General features: G+C 44.9%; 1 protein-coding gene across 1 annotated transcript in view; it reads right to left on the reverse strand.

The window, feature by feature from the left end:
* Window positions 1-16211, reverse strand: part of STAC (SH3 and cysteine rich domain) — an 82848-nt gene that overhangs the window by 11330 nt on the left and 55307 nt on the right. The window contains exons 3-8 of the mRNA XM_081931139.1: window positions 13220-13320; window positions 11174-11255; window positions 8901-9016; window positions 3894-3975; window positions 863-933; window positions 176-264 (exon numbers count right to left, since the gene is read on the reverse strand). Of these exons, the coding sequence (XP_081787265.1) occupies window positions 176-264; window positions 863-933; window positions 3894-3975; window positions 8901-9016; window positions 11174-11255; window positions 13220-13320 (541 nt within the window). The remainder of the gene's footprint in view (window positions 1-175; window positions 265-862; window positions 934-3893; window positions 3976-8900; window positions 9017-11173; window positions 11256-13219; window positions 13321-16211) is intronic.

Below are 16211 nucleotides of genomic sequence, written 5' to 3' on the forward strand. Positions count from 1 at the left end.
CTTTGGCTTCTGTCCCTACCTACTTTTTCCTTTGGCGTTCTGCTCATTATTGGTGTTCTCCTTGAGGAATTGTGGCCTTTGGGCTGGCTTGGCCCTGCTGTTACACGAACACATCTACACAGCAGGTCAGATCTGCATTCTTCCCAATTCCCATTAATAAAATACACAAGTCTACCTCATTTCCAAGTCTTCATTCTCTTGTGGTACAAATTTGTACAAGGCAACATAGGCATTTGTCTGTACTGCATCTTTACTGAGAGATCCCTTCGGCGTGGAAAAAGAAAGAAAGAAGAGGAGATATTGGAATCTGTTCTTTAACAGTGGTGTTATGTATAGAACAAAGCTGTAGACAAATTCAACCACATGCACTCTGAAAATGAGGTACTGATTTGATGTAGGGTGGTTTTGTTTATACAGCAATTGGGAGTAATAGTCAAGTTTGAGCCAAATATACTGCCGTGTTTATCTTAACTCGGCTTCTGGATAGAGAACCCAAATGAGGAAAATCTATTATTTCGTGGTCTCTAGACTAATTTTGAAACAGGATTAACGGAGCTGCCAGATTTCTGGATTTTGGCAGTGGGCTCCATGCTTTAGAATCTGTTAATCACTTTGTCATGGGCATAACTAAGGCCTCATTCATAGATGCTCATAGGAGTCACATTGCTACTATGTGATCCCAAACTGCCCTATATGTAAAAACCACCTTCTTCATAGGAATGTGAAATTTAATTTCGGATTTGTTACAGCACAGTATATATACATGCCTACTTAAATGTAGGTCCCATTGAATCCCATGGGGCTTACTCCCAGGAAAGTAGGTACAAAATTGCAGCTTTATTGTCACATTAAAACAAATCACCTGTAGCATGGAGTTTATTTTCTTCGGTTCATCTCCAAAGTCCGTGGTACCATTTACTGAGTAGGTGAACACTGTAATTAAGGGGACAACAAATATTAGGACCAAAATCCTAGCTGCCAAACAAGCCAGCCATTTGTTTCACGTGTTTCTTTTATTCCAATGCTATTATCTTTCTGCTTTCATTTTGTCATTTTGAAACTTCGTTCATAATACGCAGCACCTTCTGCAAATGAAATAGCAAAGCAGTTGACTCTGATGTGCTCCTACTGATATTTCTGTAAGCCTTTAATGGGTATGTGGGATTGGCCACATCCACATGTGATCGTCAGTTGTCATCATGTTGCTCTTAGCCATCTCTACTCTACATCTCCACCACTGGTGAATCCTTGGTAGTGCTAAACCCTGCTTGGGGTTTTATATGCAAAGTACTGCAGCAGCTATTAATAGCGTCTATGAATAGCACCCACACTATTAATAGCATCAACCTGTCATCTCAAAGAACAGTTCCATAATCAAAGGCAGTTGCATACTGTGTCTCTGGTGTGAAATGTTTCCATTAGCTCTTTGTAATGCTGGATGACTTCTTGCCACATGTGGCGGCAAATACAGCTTTTCTGCGGCCATGAACACCTGCCTGACCAGCCTCATTATTGAATACCCTCCAATAACTGGCTCATGTAACAACACTTGCTGGAAGATTTTAAAAAACGAACAAAATGGAAATGATGCTCACATGCAAGAGGATCTTGAAAATGGCACAAACTAAATTTATTTTAGTATCTGATCCACTACAGTACTGCTTTGAGCTAAGGAAGATGGCATTTTCTCATGCAGCCAAAAAGACCAGAAATCAGCATTTTTACGCTACCTTCCCCTGCATTGAATATTGAACTCCATCGGGCCACATGATGCAAAAATGTTAGACATAAGAAACAAGAGAAGGACTGTGGCTCAAGTGTTGGAGCATCTGCCTTGATGGTCCCTAGTTCCATTCCTGTTGTCTCCAGGAACAGTTGAGAAAGGTCTGTGTAGAATACGCTCAACTAGATGGACCAATTTTCGTAAGAGACCTGCCATGGAATGCCCATTCTGTCCCTATCCCTACTTATCACTTGTGGACTGGATTTCATGTTTGCATAGGGGTCTACATGTGTCTGCACTCATGCACAAACTGTGCAGTCTATAGAAATATGAAATGAAGTGGGTGAAGACGGGGGTGCACACGACAGCAGGGGTGACTGCTTGACGCAAGCCAAATCCCAATATCACCTAAGATATATGACATAGGTTATGCCCTTGTACTGGGCTTATCTGCACTTTTGCCCTGCTTTTAATAATAATTAATTTTATTTATATCCCACCCTCCCCAGCCGAAGCTGGGCTCAAGGCGGCTAACAACAATCAAATAATCCAACATTCTAAAAACATTTCATTATAAAAATTAATTAAAATCAAATTGATGGCAACCGTTAAGCAAAATTCTGTGCAGATTGCCAGAGGAGGGAGTCAGGCTGCACACTGACCAAAGGCCTGGTAGAACAGCATTGTCTTGCAGGCCCTGCGGAAAGATGTCAGGTCCCGCAGGGCCCTAGTCTCTTGTGACAGAGCGTTCTACCAGATTGGAGCCGCAGCCAAGAAAACCCTGGCTCTAGTTGAGGCCAGCCTAACCTCTCTGTGGCCTGGGACTTTCAGGATGTTTTTATTTGCAGACCGTAGGTTCCTCTGTGGGACATACCGGTAGAGGCGCTCCCGTAGATACGATGGTCCTAAGCCGTATAGGGCTTTAAAGGTTAAAACCAGCACCTTAAACCTGATCCTGTACTCCACCGGGAGCCAGTGCAGCTGGTATAGTACTGGATGAATGTGATCTCGCAGCGAAGACCCCATAAGGCACTCTGCACCCGCTGGATTACAATAATCCAGTCTGGAGGTGACCATCGCATGGATCACAGTGGCTAGGTCAGGGCGAGAGAGATAAGGAGCCAACTGCTTAGCTTGGCGGAGATGAAAAAATGCCGCCTTTGTTATAGCTGTAATCTGCGCCTCCATAGAGAGGGAGGTATCGAAGATTACACTCAAACTCTTAACGGACACAGCTCTTTCCACAAGCTCCATGTCTGAGCACTTTTTTTTCCTCCAGAAGTTTCCCTGCAAAGACCTGCTTTTTAACGGTGAAGTGCAATGAACGGCAATTCGGGTTTTCTGCAGATTGTTGTTTGCTCCAATTCAACTTTAAAGAGCGGTTTTCGCAGGGAAAGCTGCACAGAGAGAGAGCACTTTGACACAGAGCTTTAAAGTGCCTGGAAAGTGTGGAGGAAAAGTAAGTATGGTTAATAAGCCCACTGAACTAGAACATTGGCTTTGAAGTATATTCCTTTTCATATGCCCGCATGCCAGAAGCCTTGGGGACATGGGAACTTCAGGAACATGACAAAAGAGCTGTGCAGAGAGCATGGGCAATTCAGTAAATATTCTAAGAGAGACCTTTTGGAGTACCTGGTGAGATTTATGTGCTGAGCTTCTGACTGTAAAGAAATCCAATGCTGTTCAAAGGAATGGTTAATGTCCCGCTGGTGTGTGTTGGGGCACGCACAGTCAGATCTGTCAACAACTCACTCATACAAGGCCAAGTCAGGTAGATCCCACAGGCAACAGTTTCTTTTAAAGGTAGAACAGGTGAATGATAAACAGGGATCTGAAAACATTTAATGGGGATTATACCGTATTTTTTGCTCCATTGGGCGCAGTTTTCCCCCTCCAAAAATTGAGGGGAAATGTGTGTGCATCCTATGGAGCGAATGCAGGCTTGAGCCATAGCCGCGTGCAACCCCTCCGGCAGGGAGAGATTGCACGGGGCTAAAGAGGAAGCCAAGGCAGCCAGCGGGATCCATTGTTTAAATTGATTTCCCCGTCTAAAAACTAGGTGCGTCCTATGGTCCAGTGCACCCTATGGTGCAAAAAATATGGTCATTATTTTTCCTTGGTTTGAAGATTGTTTGGGGGCCACTGAACACCTGAGCTGTGCACGTACCACTATTGCTGCGTTTCCTGTTTACGTCCAATACGCTTCCAGGACTATCACCTTCCTCGGGAACCTCTGCCAAATCCGATGTCTGTAAGAAAGGAGGAGAAGGGGTTTGAAAGCGTGAAAATGAGCAAAAATGAGAAATAGACGCGCAAGAGATTGAAGCACATGGCAACAGTTTGGTGGTGGGTGTGGAAGGAATCAGGAAGTGTCAACACTGATGACAAAATGTTATTGAGAGGTGGAGTTCAAATATTTGATGGGAGAATAGCAGGACATTTAGATGCGCTGTAGACCTAGATGCTGAATCTAATTCAAACAGGGCTCTTTGTTTACACAGGGGAGGAAAATGGAGTTAAGGGAAAAGGACATGTGGTTTTTGGAGTTTACATACGCAGTAGATTATAATTCCACCATCTCAGCAACAAAAGCAAGGAGCACAACATAAATTATCATGCAACAAAATGTACCGTATTTTTTGCTCTATAAGACGCACCAGACCACAAGACGCACCTAGTTTTTGGAGGAGGAAAACAAGAAAAAAAATATTCTGAATCTCAGAAGCCAGAATAGCAAGAGGGATAGCTGCACAGTGAAAGCAGCAATCTCTCTTGCTGTTCTGGCTTCAGGGATAGCTGCGCAGCCTGCATTCGCTCCATAAGACGCATGCACATTTCCCCTTACTTTTTAGGAGGGAAAAAGTGAGTCTTATAGAGCAAAAATTACGGTATTTATGACAGGAAGTGCATATGAAGGGAGACCCTGTAAGACCTCTGGAGTGTATAGTGTCTCTCTCTACTATTTGCACATTGGAGCCTGAGCCATCTGGTGCCTGGGGAAGCGGACAGGTTTTCCACTACTGCAACCATGTGCCTTATTTCTATCCTTTCCCTAAAAGGGTATGCTCTGGGATCTAAAAGGCATTCTCTGGAGTCTAGATTGCACTGATTGCATCTGTTGAGAATCAAGTCCACCTGCTCACCTGCACATCACTTCATTTGCATAGCTCTACCCCTTTGCCTGCACAGTCTCGTTCTTTTTTGTGGTCACATCAGAACTTGACAAATTATCGGGAACTAGCTTTTGGACAGAGGTAGAGGTTGATAGATGCATACACAGTAGATGTTGAACAGTTCTATCCCGTGTCTGTTTACTTGTAAGCTGCCTCTCCATTGTGACTGATTGAACTGACAGGTCTTAGGAACAGTCCCAGGGACCCAAAGGCTAGTGCTGTTAGGAAGGTGTTGGATATCACTGTTAATATTACCGAAATGAAATAATTGCTTGGATTGCTATATTTGAAATGGATCAGTTGCCAGAGCTGTTTATTGCAATGATGATACATTGTCTTGATTTTGCAAAAGGTCCTTCTATACCAGGCATGGCCAAACCTGGCCCTCCAGATGTTTTGGGACTACAATTCCCACCATCCCTGATCACTGGTCCTGTTAGCTAAGGATGATGGGAGTTGTAGTCCCAAAACATCTGGAGGGCCAAGTTTGGTCATTCCTGCGCTATGCCTTCATGGATCCTGAAATCCCACGCTCTAGTCATCTGAAGTTCATGTGTTTTCTTCCAAATAAGACTGTGGTTTTAAGTGCTACACACTTATGCGTAATCCACTACTTGACAGCCTGACTTGCCAAGGAGTAAATCCCACGACGTATTGCATTCTGTACTTACACCCACTCCCCATCTGATCAAAATTTCAAGGCAAGCTGGCAATATGTTCCTGTTTTGCATGCTTGAGTAATCATTTATTACTTAACAGAAAGCCTTACTGATTTGACAAGAAACAATTACATTTGTGGAAATTCTGGTCTGTGGACAAGCTAAAGAAACGAAGAGGAAAGATCACAACGTTTGAACAAAGCTAGCATTTGCTTTGGGGAAACACAACATTCATAAGTTGTGAGGGTTTATAATAGGGCCATTTCTCTAGGAATACGCAAAGGTCTCCATGTAAATGAGTTTAGTGGAATAGCAGCAACGTTAGCAGCTGTGGAATTCCTACAGAACAGAAGCTCTTCCCAATGGAAGACACAAGTACATGCTTATTCCTGAGGAACTGTAAACTGGGTGGCTGGTGAGAATGGAGTCTGCCCAGAGACACCATTTGAGCCTCTATTTCAACATTCACTGGTCACTAGAGAGGTTCATTCTCAATGCCTTAACAGCAGAGGCCGGGCCAAGGAATGAACCTAAGTGTACAACTGGTTTGCATTTGGAGGAACTTGAAAGTTAGGAATTCCCTGTCTGTTTTCCACAGTGTTATTCTTCTGCTTATCTCTACTATTTTGAAGTATTAAAGCTTGCGGTGAAAGTAGATAGAAACAGATTAGTTCTTAGGAATATAGAGTTAAAAATATTTGCCCTGCGCAGCGTATACTTGAAATCTACCCATCTTATGGAAAGCTGTAGGGAATTTCGAAGGAGCCAAGTTCATGGAGCACAACACACTTTTTTTGACACAGGGGCAATTTCAGAGGATTTAGGGCTTCCAGTTTAACAGAGACCCTGCTTAACAGAGACCCTGCTCTAGAGCGTATTTAGCTTGAAGGTGAACCCAGCCTTGCCACTGCTGCCATGTTGAAATGCTAAAGAATGCACAGGCCAGCTATTCACTTCTAAAAACACTACTTTTTTTTACTGGAGAATAAGAAGTGTGTTTGTGTGTGAGGAGTGGTGGGTCCCATTTTGCCGCTTAAGACGAAATGAGGTGCCACCCTACCTGCCGCTGCCGCCTGTGCCACCTGCACTGTTGCCTCTGCTCCCAGCACTGGTGCCAATTTTGGGTGAGATCTTGCAGATTTTGAGTCAGCTCTTGTGTGCTCTGCAATATCTGGCCCAAAATAGGTGCCAGTGCTGGAGCCACTTCTCCACTGGTGGTAGAGGGAGTGGGGTACCCATGGAAGGGCTGGCTCAGGGGTTTGGTTGTTCAGGGGCTTTCAGGGGCTAATGCTGTACCAGCCCTGGGGAGTCTATGCATGTTTTATAATACCAAATTTCAAGAGCAGAAGAGAAGTTCAACACAGGCAGGAGAGTGGGATGACAACTGAGAGACCATCTCAATCCTCTGCCAGGTGATTATTAGACAAGCCAGTTTTATTTCATTTATTTAACAAAATGTTCAATGAAATATTTATTAAAACAAAATAACATTAGTAAGGTCTAAAAATAAGTATACACAGAAAAATTACCTGGGCAGTGCACAGTGAATCCCTTTTGCAGAAGTAAGCATTTCAAGTGTTTTGAGACTGTTGGCTTCCCCATAATTATCAAAAATAGTTCTGGCCTTGTTTTCCTATCAGCGTTCTAAATCAAACCCATAAAATGGAATTTCCCATCTGTTCTGTTTCTGTTTCTCTCTCCCTTACAGAGTCATTTAAAGACTGTTCTTTTGTTTCATTCTGCTGGCTATGCCAGCCAGATTCTATTGAGGGTGGATTTTTATTCTGTGGAATTTGCGTCAAAGCCCACCAGTGTGGCGTTTCTGATGAGAGTGCTGTTCCATCAACTCTACCATCCTCACCCACCTGAAGATCTCACATCTTAAATTATTCTGTCCTTTCTCAATTGCTGCCCCTTATGCATGGAATTCTCTCCTGGAGCAACTATATGGTGATGCCTCTCATTCTCTTTGCATGGACAGGCGGAGTCCCCAGATCCCAAGTGGTCCCCCCCCTGTCATGGGGAATAACGACTCTAGACAACGTGCTATGGGATTAAATTGGCCACAACTTTATTAAATTTCAAATGTGGGTAGACCTTGGCTCAGGCATTGGGCGTTCTCCCTCCCCAGTCCCCAGCCGGGGACCTAGGGAGCATCAGGGTTATCCAGTGTGTGTGTGTGGGGGGGATAGGCTGGCTCTGGAGAACATATGTTCAAGCAGAGATAGCCGCCCCCATTACGCCGCCGCCGCAGGGGAGAGCAATGACGACCTTTCGGCGTACGGTCAAAGCCTCCCTTCAGAAAACCCCTTTAATGGGGAACCCTGGTATCGCCGCCACAAAGAGGAAGATGGACTAAAGGATTCCGCCCAAGGCCTGATACTGCCAAAGTTGTGACGTTTTGCTACGGGAAAGGCAAAACCTGCCAATGCAGGGAAATTCCTTTCCGGCCCTTTAACAGCGACCTTATCGTAGCAGCGCCCACATACCTGTGGAGAAAGGTTAACCTGCAAAACCTATGAAGAAAAGTTAACCTGCAAAATAAGGCATTAACTGAGGGTGGGTAGGGTGGGAGAAGCTCTGGAGCCAAGTGAGAATTCCCAGGTAAGATCCTCCCTCTATTGTGTGGGCAGGTAATCCCTCCCCTACCTGGCCTGGTCTCCTTGGCAACTCTTCCCCCAGGTGGGATTGGACAACTGACTGAGGTAGGCGGAGACCTCCAGGTATCCCACCTGAGGGAAGGCAAAGCCTATGCTGATGGGGCCACTCCAGATCCAGGGCTGCACGCGTCCATGCAAAGGGCGCCCCCCGTTTTAAGCGGGGAGCGGTCATTATCATTTGCCTCCTCATTTCCACAAACCTTTTAGTCCAAAACCCTCAGTGCAAATAGCTGCATTTGTTCACATCAACGCCTCCTCGCCATTGCCTCTCCCATTCTTGCTGGCTTCCTGTTATTTACTATCATTGCCTGTACCTTTCTTCTGCTGTCCATCTTTTCCAATAATTTAAAATTGGGGCAAGGGTTTGTCTTCTTTTTTTGCTTACTATGAACCCCTTATAAATTGGTGGCACTGTTTGAAAAACCACCATCAGCACTGTGTCAGGCAGAGTGATTATGAATGGGGATGCTCAGATCGTTATTTTTTTTATTAGAGAATGTTAAATTACCAACCAAGGTTCAGGCAGTGAAGCAGTATATATCATTCCCAAAGAAATCAGGTGCCTGCAGAAGAGGTTTAGTAACTAATAGTAAGAAGTGGAACGTAACCAGGCACCAAAGTCCTTTCTGGGGAAAGTAGGTGGATGGAAAAAATTGGCAACAACACAAAACAGCACACTTACTGAGTTCCTCTTTGGTGAATCTGAGCTGCTCCCAGAACTGCCTTTCTTCATTTTCTGGGCTAAGGAAGTTCCAAAGCGAAGTGTTTCATAGACGGGGTCAACCTTGTTGCCACAAGCTGCCAAAAGAAACACAGAAAAGCAGGGAGAAAAGATAGGACGTTACAGTGTTCTTCTTCCTCCTTGAAAAACATCGCTTATCCTTTCAAGATGGAAACTAAGTAATCCACCTGGGCCATGGACCAAAACAGATGTTCAGCAGAGGGTTCAAGTCCAGGAACCAGGTCTCTGCCGAACAACTGAAAAGAGAGCCAATGTGATCATTATCAGCACCACCTGTTTATTTGTATGCCAGTTTTCTGCAAAACTGTGCTCAAAGTAGCTCAAATAAACAACAACAACAACAATTTTTTATTTATACCCCGCCCTCCCCAGCTAAGGCTGGGCTTAGGGCGGTTAACAAGCAATAATAAAAACAAGTTGAATGAATACAACTTAAAAACAAAATTAAAAATATTGAAACATTAAAATATTAACATGTAGCCTCATCGCAGGAGGAGAAAGGAAAAGAAAAAAGAAAGAGGGGGAGTGTGGGGGGGGAATAAGAAACATAACAACAAACCCATAATGTGTTGTAAGCGTTCAGAATGTCAGTATAGGATCAGGGATGCTAATGTCCAAATGGGCACTCACTGGATGACTTGGGGGGTCCCAGGCTTGTGCAGTGACTACTTTTAATTTTGCCAAGATATCTTGCTCCTCATCTTTGACTTTCAGTTCATTGAAGGATGACTCAAGACATTCTGGTGTCTGCGATGGAAAAATCTAAATGCTAACTGCTCCCACTGATCAATATGGCCCAAATCCACCGGGAAGCCCACAGTGCTAGTGCACTTGGTAAACTCTTATTCGTTTCAATGTGACTTGCAGAAAACAGAAATGCTACTAATTTTGTGTGTGCTCCAGGGTCAGTTCTGTTTCTTACTCGGAATGGCACCCCAGATTTGTCACCTGAGACCTCACCTTGGTTTGTGACCTCTGCATTCATTTGAAATCCAGGCCTTAGAGCTTCTTACTCATAAACTTTGATTAAGTTTATTTGCCCGTCACTTTCTTTATGGCATTCTGAGCCTTGCAACCTCGGCATCAGGGATGGGGAAGGTCAGACCCTGGAGCCAAATATACCGTATTTTTCGCTCCATAGGGTGCACCTGACCATCGGGCGCACCTAATTTTCAGAGGGGGAAATCAAGGAAAAAAATATGACCCCCCCCCCAGTTCTGGGAGCAGTGGACAGGAATTCCCCCATCTCCCGCAAAAGCCCATAGGAGCCACACACCCTTTAAGGAGCGCACGGCTCCTGCGGGCTTTTCTATGAGGAAGGAGAAGGGACTGATGCGGCCAGTCAGTCCCTTCTCCCTCCTCGGGGAAAAGTCTCAAAGACCTGGTCAGGGAGCAGCACAAAGGGGGCACGCCGCCTTCCCACTGCCCCCGGAGCTTGTGGGGCTGGCGGTGGGGGGAAGCACTGCTTTCCCCCACCGCCAGCCTCAAAGACCAGGTCGGGGAGCAGCGCGAAGGCCTCAAAGACCAGACTCTCCAGGCTTCAGCGAAAGCAACGCGAAGCCTCCGGAGCGCGGAGGGAGCGCTCCCTCTGCGCTTCGGAGGCTTCGTGTTGCTATTTCTGAAGCCAAGGAGCCTGCGTTCATTCCATAGGACGCACACACATTTCCCCTTAATTTTTGGAGGGGAAAAAGTGTGTCCTATAGAGCAAAAAATACGGTAACTCTGCAGCACGCTGTATCAGAACTCTCCCAGGCCATGCCTCCTCTCCCTTCATGCCTCTCACTGGATCTGCTTTGGACTCTGTGTCTTTTTGCCTGCTTGGAATGTACCCGTGAACTCTGGTAATGCCTCTGGGTGGAGGTTAGAGAGGAGTGTCTGTAGAAACTAGCCTACTGCACAAAGGTGAAACTGACATTTGTTGCTCTGCCTACTTTGGCCCACTGGCATGTGGCCTCCAATGAAGGTTGTCTTGGAGAGACTGAAAATGATTATTCCCCACTCTTGCTCTGTGGAATGAAATGATGTTTGCTAACCTTGTGAAGTTTTTGTTCTCCCAGAGGGAATTACCTGGGCAGGGACTCAGTCAAAGTCTTGCTGTGATTAAGCATCACTCACAAAAGGGCACAGAAGCCTTTGCGATATCAATGAACGCTACAACTTGCAGAATTGTGGGGCGGGGACCATTAATGAATAAAGACTCTATCTAAACTTACCAATAGGCATTACTTCTTTGATGCAGCCAAATTGCTCGTGAATGAGTAGCGGAGAGCTGTAGTAACGGCGAAAGCCTTTGGGCTAGAGAGTGAGCAAACGAGAGAGTGAGAGAGAGAATGAATATAAGGCAATCACGACCCATTCAGTTCAATGGGGTTGCTAGGTTCAGCGGGAGTACAATGAAGCTACAGTAATATGGTATACAGTGGTACCTTGGATTAAGAACTTAATTCGTTCTGGAGGTCCGTTCTTAACCTGAAACTGTTCTTAACCTGAGATACCACTTTAGCTAATGGGGCCTTCTGCTGCCACTGCACGATTTCTGTTCTCATCCTGAAGCAAAGTTCTTAACCCAAGGTACTATTTCTGGGTTAGCGGAGTCTGTAATCTGAATCATCTGTAATGTGAGGTACCGCTGTATCTTCTAATTCTTTAGTGCAGAAGTCGGGAGCCTATGGCCTTCCCAAGGTTGTTGGACTCAAACTCCCATCAGTCCCAACCAACAGAGTCAATCGTGATGATGGGAGTTGGAGTTCAACAGCAGTGACATGTTCCCTATTCCTGCTTTACTGGGGCAACCTTATTTTTTACTGCAAAGCTGAAACTGAACAGCGTAAATTCCTTCCTGTTGCGGGATCTGCATGGAATCCAGATCATAAGAATATATAAATTATTTTTTGGACTTTAGCATTCATACTTAGGGGAAGTATGTTTCATTTTTAATTGGAAATATTTTGAAGGCTTCCCCTTCCTGGTAGATGTCCTCTTTTGTGGGGGTGGGGTGGCAAGCTTCTATGCTCAATCGTGCCAATGAAACATCATTTATAACCCAGAAATACAAAGCCGCTAATAAAAAAAAAACCAGCCAGAATTAGAAGATTTAAAAGCCTAGTGTATAAAAATGCTTCACTTGGTGTCTAAGGCTATAAAGCAAATAAATTAGATCTGACTAACTAGGTGCTAATTATGCAAAGCAGATCCCCTGTATAAGCAGTAGGTGTTTCTACTGCACAAAATGGGGAGACATAATGGGATTTCAGAAGGCGCCATCAATTTAGCTCATGGGGGAGATAAATGCCATTTTCCCCATCCACAGGAGTAGCCAGGCGGGAAGGGGTTTTGAAGGGAGGCGTTTTTGCTCTGGAGGACCCCTCCCCATCTCCTCAAAACCCCTTCCTCTCTAGGAATCTAGTCTGGTTCATTTTAAGCCACAGAGAGAGCCAAGCTACAGGATCAGATCTCTGCATCTCTCTCAAAGCAGAAGCCAAAGAGGATGCTCGCTACACACAGAGGTGGGTGGTGGCTCAGTGACACTTCAGGTTCCCAAATGAAACTGGCAATGGAAGGCAAGGGAACAATGCAAAAAAATAGGGACAGGGATCTAAGAGGTTTGGACACAGAGCAGACCATGCTGAGCAGCTTTGCAAGACTGTGCAAACGAGAACCCAAAGTAGGTTGCTGCTTTGCTCTTTCCCTGGCCAAGAGATGGAAGGAGCAATGAATGAAAAGGTGGAGAAAGATTTGAGGGGTTTTTTTTGCCGTTGGCGGTAGGAAGGGCTTGCATTTCTGGGACTCTGCATGACAAAGTGAGAAGCTATGATGGCTTAAGGGTTTTCAGCATGGGTCCCGGCATTTGGAGACTATGGCATAAGCAGTGAGCCCGCTATAGAAATATGGGCCTTGGCAAATGTCCAACAATGCCCAGTCCTGAAGCCATCCCTGCTGTAGCCCTGTCTGAAAAGCAACAACTCTTGTTTAACTGAGCCTGTAAGAGTCTATATTTCTCAGAGTTGGCATGTTCGGAGTATGATTTTTGAATCTGTGCCTAGAATAAGTTTCTTGATAGATTATCTTTTCCTAAGCACTGTGTGCTTCTTCGATTCAGCCAAGACATTAGGTGGGACCTGGTGGGCCATATCTCTTGCCCAGTCTGGTTTATGGCTGTGTTTGATCCAATTACTGCCATATATATATATATATATATATATAGATAGATAGATAGATAGATATAGATATAGATATATATTATCCAATTACTGCCTTACCAGTTTGCCCATGCAGCGTTGCTGTCCAATGCTCTCTGCACATCTGTGGTGAATGCTCAGCTTGCATGCCTTGCAGCGCAGTCCATGTTTAGCATTTGTCCCTGTCAGAGGAACAGAAATAATTTAATTACAGAATATCAATAGTTTCCATGCATCCAAGTGAGCAAAGCTCAAACAGGTCTCAGCCTTACAGTACTTCACAAACCTTCGGGCTTAATACAACTGTGCAGAATCCACAGGCCTACGCCTGGTCCCACCACCCACAAAGGGATGGTTTGCTTTCTCTTTATTTTCTAAAAGAATACACTACAGCTCAGCTGAGAAAAAGAGCTCCTTGTCTGCAAATCATAATTGCCTCTCAAAACACAACCCTGTGTCTTGTGGGAAAAGTTATGCATTGCTGTAACCATGATTTGATTTGCAATTGGCTTCATAGTTGTACATAGTTGTAATAAATGAATACAATATTAGCTTTTACAATAAAAAATATAGCCCAAGTGATCCAGTTTTTAACTTCGTCCCTCTTTCTTCAATCCTAAAACATCGAGTCGCTGCAGATGTGATGTTAAGAACAGATGTACTTGGGCAGCATACCTTAGTTTATCATATCTGCATTCAGAGTATCTTAAAGGACAGGAATGGATAGCAACTTTTAAAAATAAACGTTAATAAGCTCCCTGCCCTGCAGGCCTTTTTCTACCTGGCCTGGGTGAGCGGGGCCCAGACTGACTCCAACTACAAAAGCGCAGGCTGCTGAAAAGGTCAGAGAGCAGCTTGGCTGTCTCTTAGTGCAGACCCAGGTCATTGAGCCTGAGCTTCTACAGCTGTTGCCTGTCATGAACCACCACTGACAGGATTGGCAGCAGATATATTATATGCCTATGATAATATTTTATTCTCTTGCTAATTATGCTGTTTTAAATGTGCATTTTCTATTTAACTTCTTTTGGTCATGATTTCTTTTGAAATCTTTAAGATAATTTTCTGTTGTTGATTTTGCTGCATTAAACGTGCCTAATTTGGTTGCCCTCCTTTGTAATGTTTTATTTTGAAATCCTTAAGGTAATATTTCAGTTTCCCATTAATTATGTTGTTTTGAATGTATACCTTATATTTGACTTTGTTCAGTAATGTTTGTTCTGGGTTGATTTATTTGATGTTTTAATGTGTTGTAAACCACTCTGAGGCTTTTTCTTAAGATATAAAAGGTAAAGGTACCCCTGCCCGTACGGGCCAGTCGTGTCCGACTCTAGGGTTGTGCGCTCATCTCAGTCCAGAGGCTGGGAGCCAGCGCTGTCCGCAGACACTTCCGGGTCACATGGCCAGCATGACGAAGCTGCTCTGGCGTGCCAGCACCAGCGCAGCACATGGAAACGCCGTTTACCTTCCCGCCATAAAGCGGTACCTATTTATCTACTTGCACTTAGGGGTGCTTTTGAACTGCTAGGTGGGCAGGAGCTGGGACCGAAAGACGGGAGTTCACCCCGCAGCGGGGATTCGAACCGCCGACCATACGATCGGCAAGTCCTAGGCACTGAGGTTTTACCTACAGCGCCACCCGCGTGCTTAAGATATAAAGCAGTATAAAAATGAAATGAATAATAATGATGATAATAAATAAAATAAAAATATTCAGAGGTAAGCCCACCTGAGTTCAATGGGGCTTACCTCCAGATAAGTGTGTGTGGAACTGCGGTCTAATATATCATGGTCCTGATCCAGAAATAGAAGAAAAAAGAGGGAAGGCTTCTTAGCAGTAGAGTCTACTGACACAAAAGAGACGAGAAGCATCTGGTCATGATCAGGTATTGATTCTGTAAATCCCATGCACTGTGCTTCTTGAGTTACATCTTTCAGTTGGAACAGGGTGTACCTATGGCTAATCCTCATCACTCCTGCACAGTACAGAAGAAAGACTCTCATCCATCAAAGGCACATCTGTATACCATCTCTGGGGCCATGGCAAAGGATTGTTCTTTGCACATTTTTTAGTTCTGTGTGACTGTCTCTGGATCAGGAAGGACGGGGAGGGTGTGAGGGGCAGGGAGGGAGCCACTGGGTGCTGTAAGTTATTGATCCTATAATCCAGTGCACTTTTAGATTTGAGCTATCATCTTCCTCAGGGCCAATGTCAATACACTAATTCAGCCAGGCAAACTTTTGCTTTCGTGTGCTTTCGTGTTGCCCCTGAAGAAGAATGGCTGCTTTGCTACAGGATTTGGGGTGTACACCTATCAGTCTGGATGCCATCTTGGGGTGTCCCCCTCCCAAGCCTGTGGTTTCACATCTCTAAGCTGGGGTTCTGTAGAAAAAGAAATTCCTAAAGTTAATGCCATTAACTTAATGCTTCCAGGCAGGAACGCCTCAAGCCAGGTCTGTTAAGTATCTCTCAGCAGCACGACCAAAGAGTGCGGATAACTCACAATGTACACACGTTTAACACGTGCAGTTTCAACTTTTATGCAGCTGAGGACTGGCCAGTTGAAATCGCACACATTAAATGCATGGAAGGTGGAGAGATTAAAAGCTCTTTTTGTGCAGGGTTTTCCCAGCGTGGAAAGAGCTTTTAAGCTCTCTGCCTTGCTTACTGATCCCAGTAAGCATGCTGGACAGCTTAAAACCCCTCTGTCTTGCTTCGGGGGTGAGGCCTGGCACACTGGTTCCAGATTATTTCTCCATCTAACCCAGAACTGTATGCTTTGATTGGCAGTGGTTCTCCAGCAGGGCCAGCCCAACACATTTTGCTGCCTGAGGCAAAAGATATAAAGGTGGCACCTCCTCATTCCACATACAGAAGATGACTGCACTGTACACTTTTGAGAGTATGGCATCCTTTTGCTGCACCTGAGACAGCAGGCCAGCCTGGGGCAGGGCAGGGCAGGCCATGTGGCAATAAGGAAATACCTGGGGGGCTTAGAAGCAACACCTGAGGGCTGCTTCTGTCTCCCCCTCCCTGGTGTTTGCTGCCTGGGATGATAATCTCACTTTGCCT

This window comes from Podarcis melisellensis (assembly GCF_964234715.1).
Source record: "Podarcis melisellensis genome assembly, chromosome: 12".
Lineage (NCBI taxonomy): Eukaryota > Metazoa > Chordata > Lepidosauria > Squamata > Lacertidae > Podarcis > Podarcis melisellensis.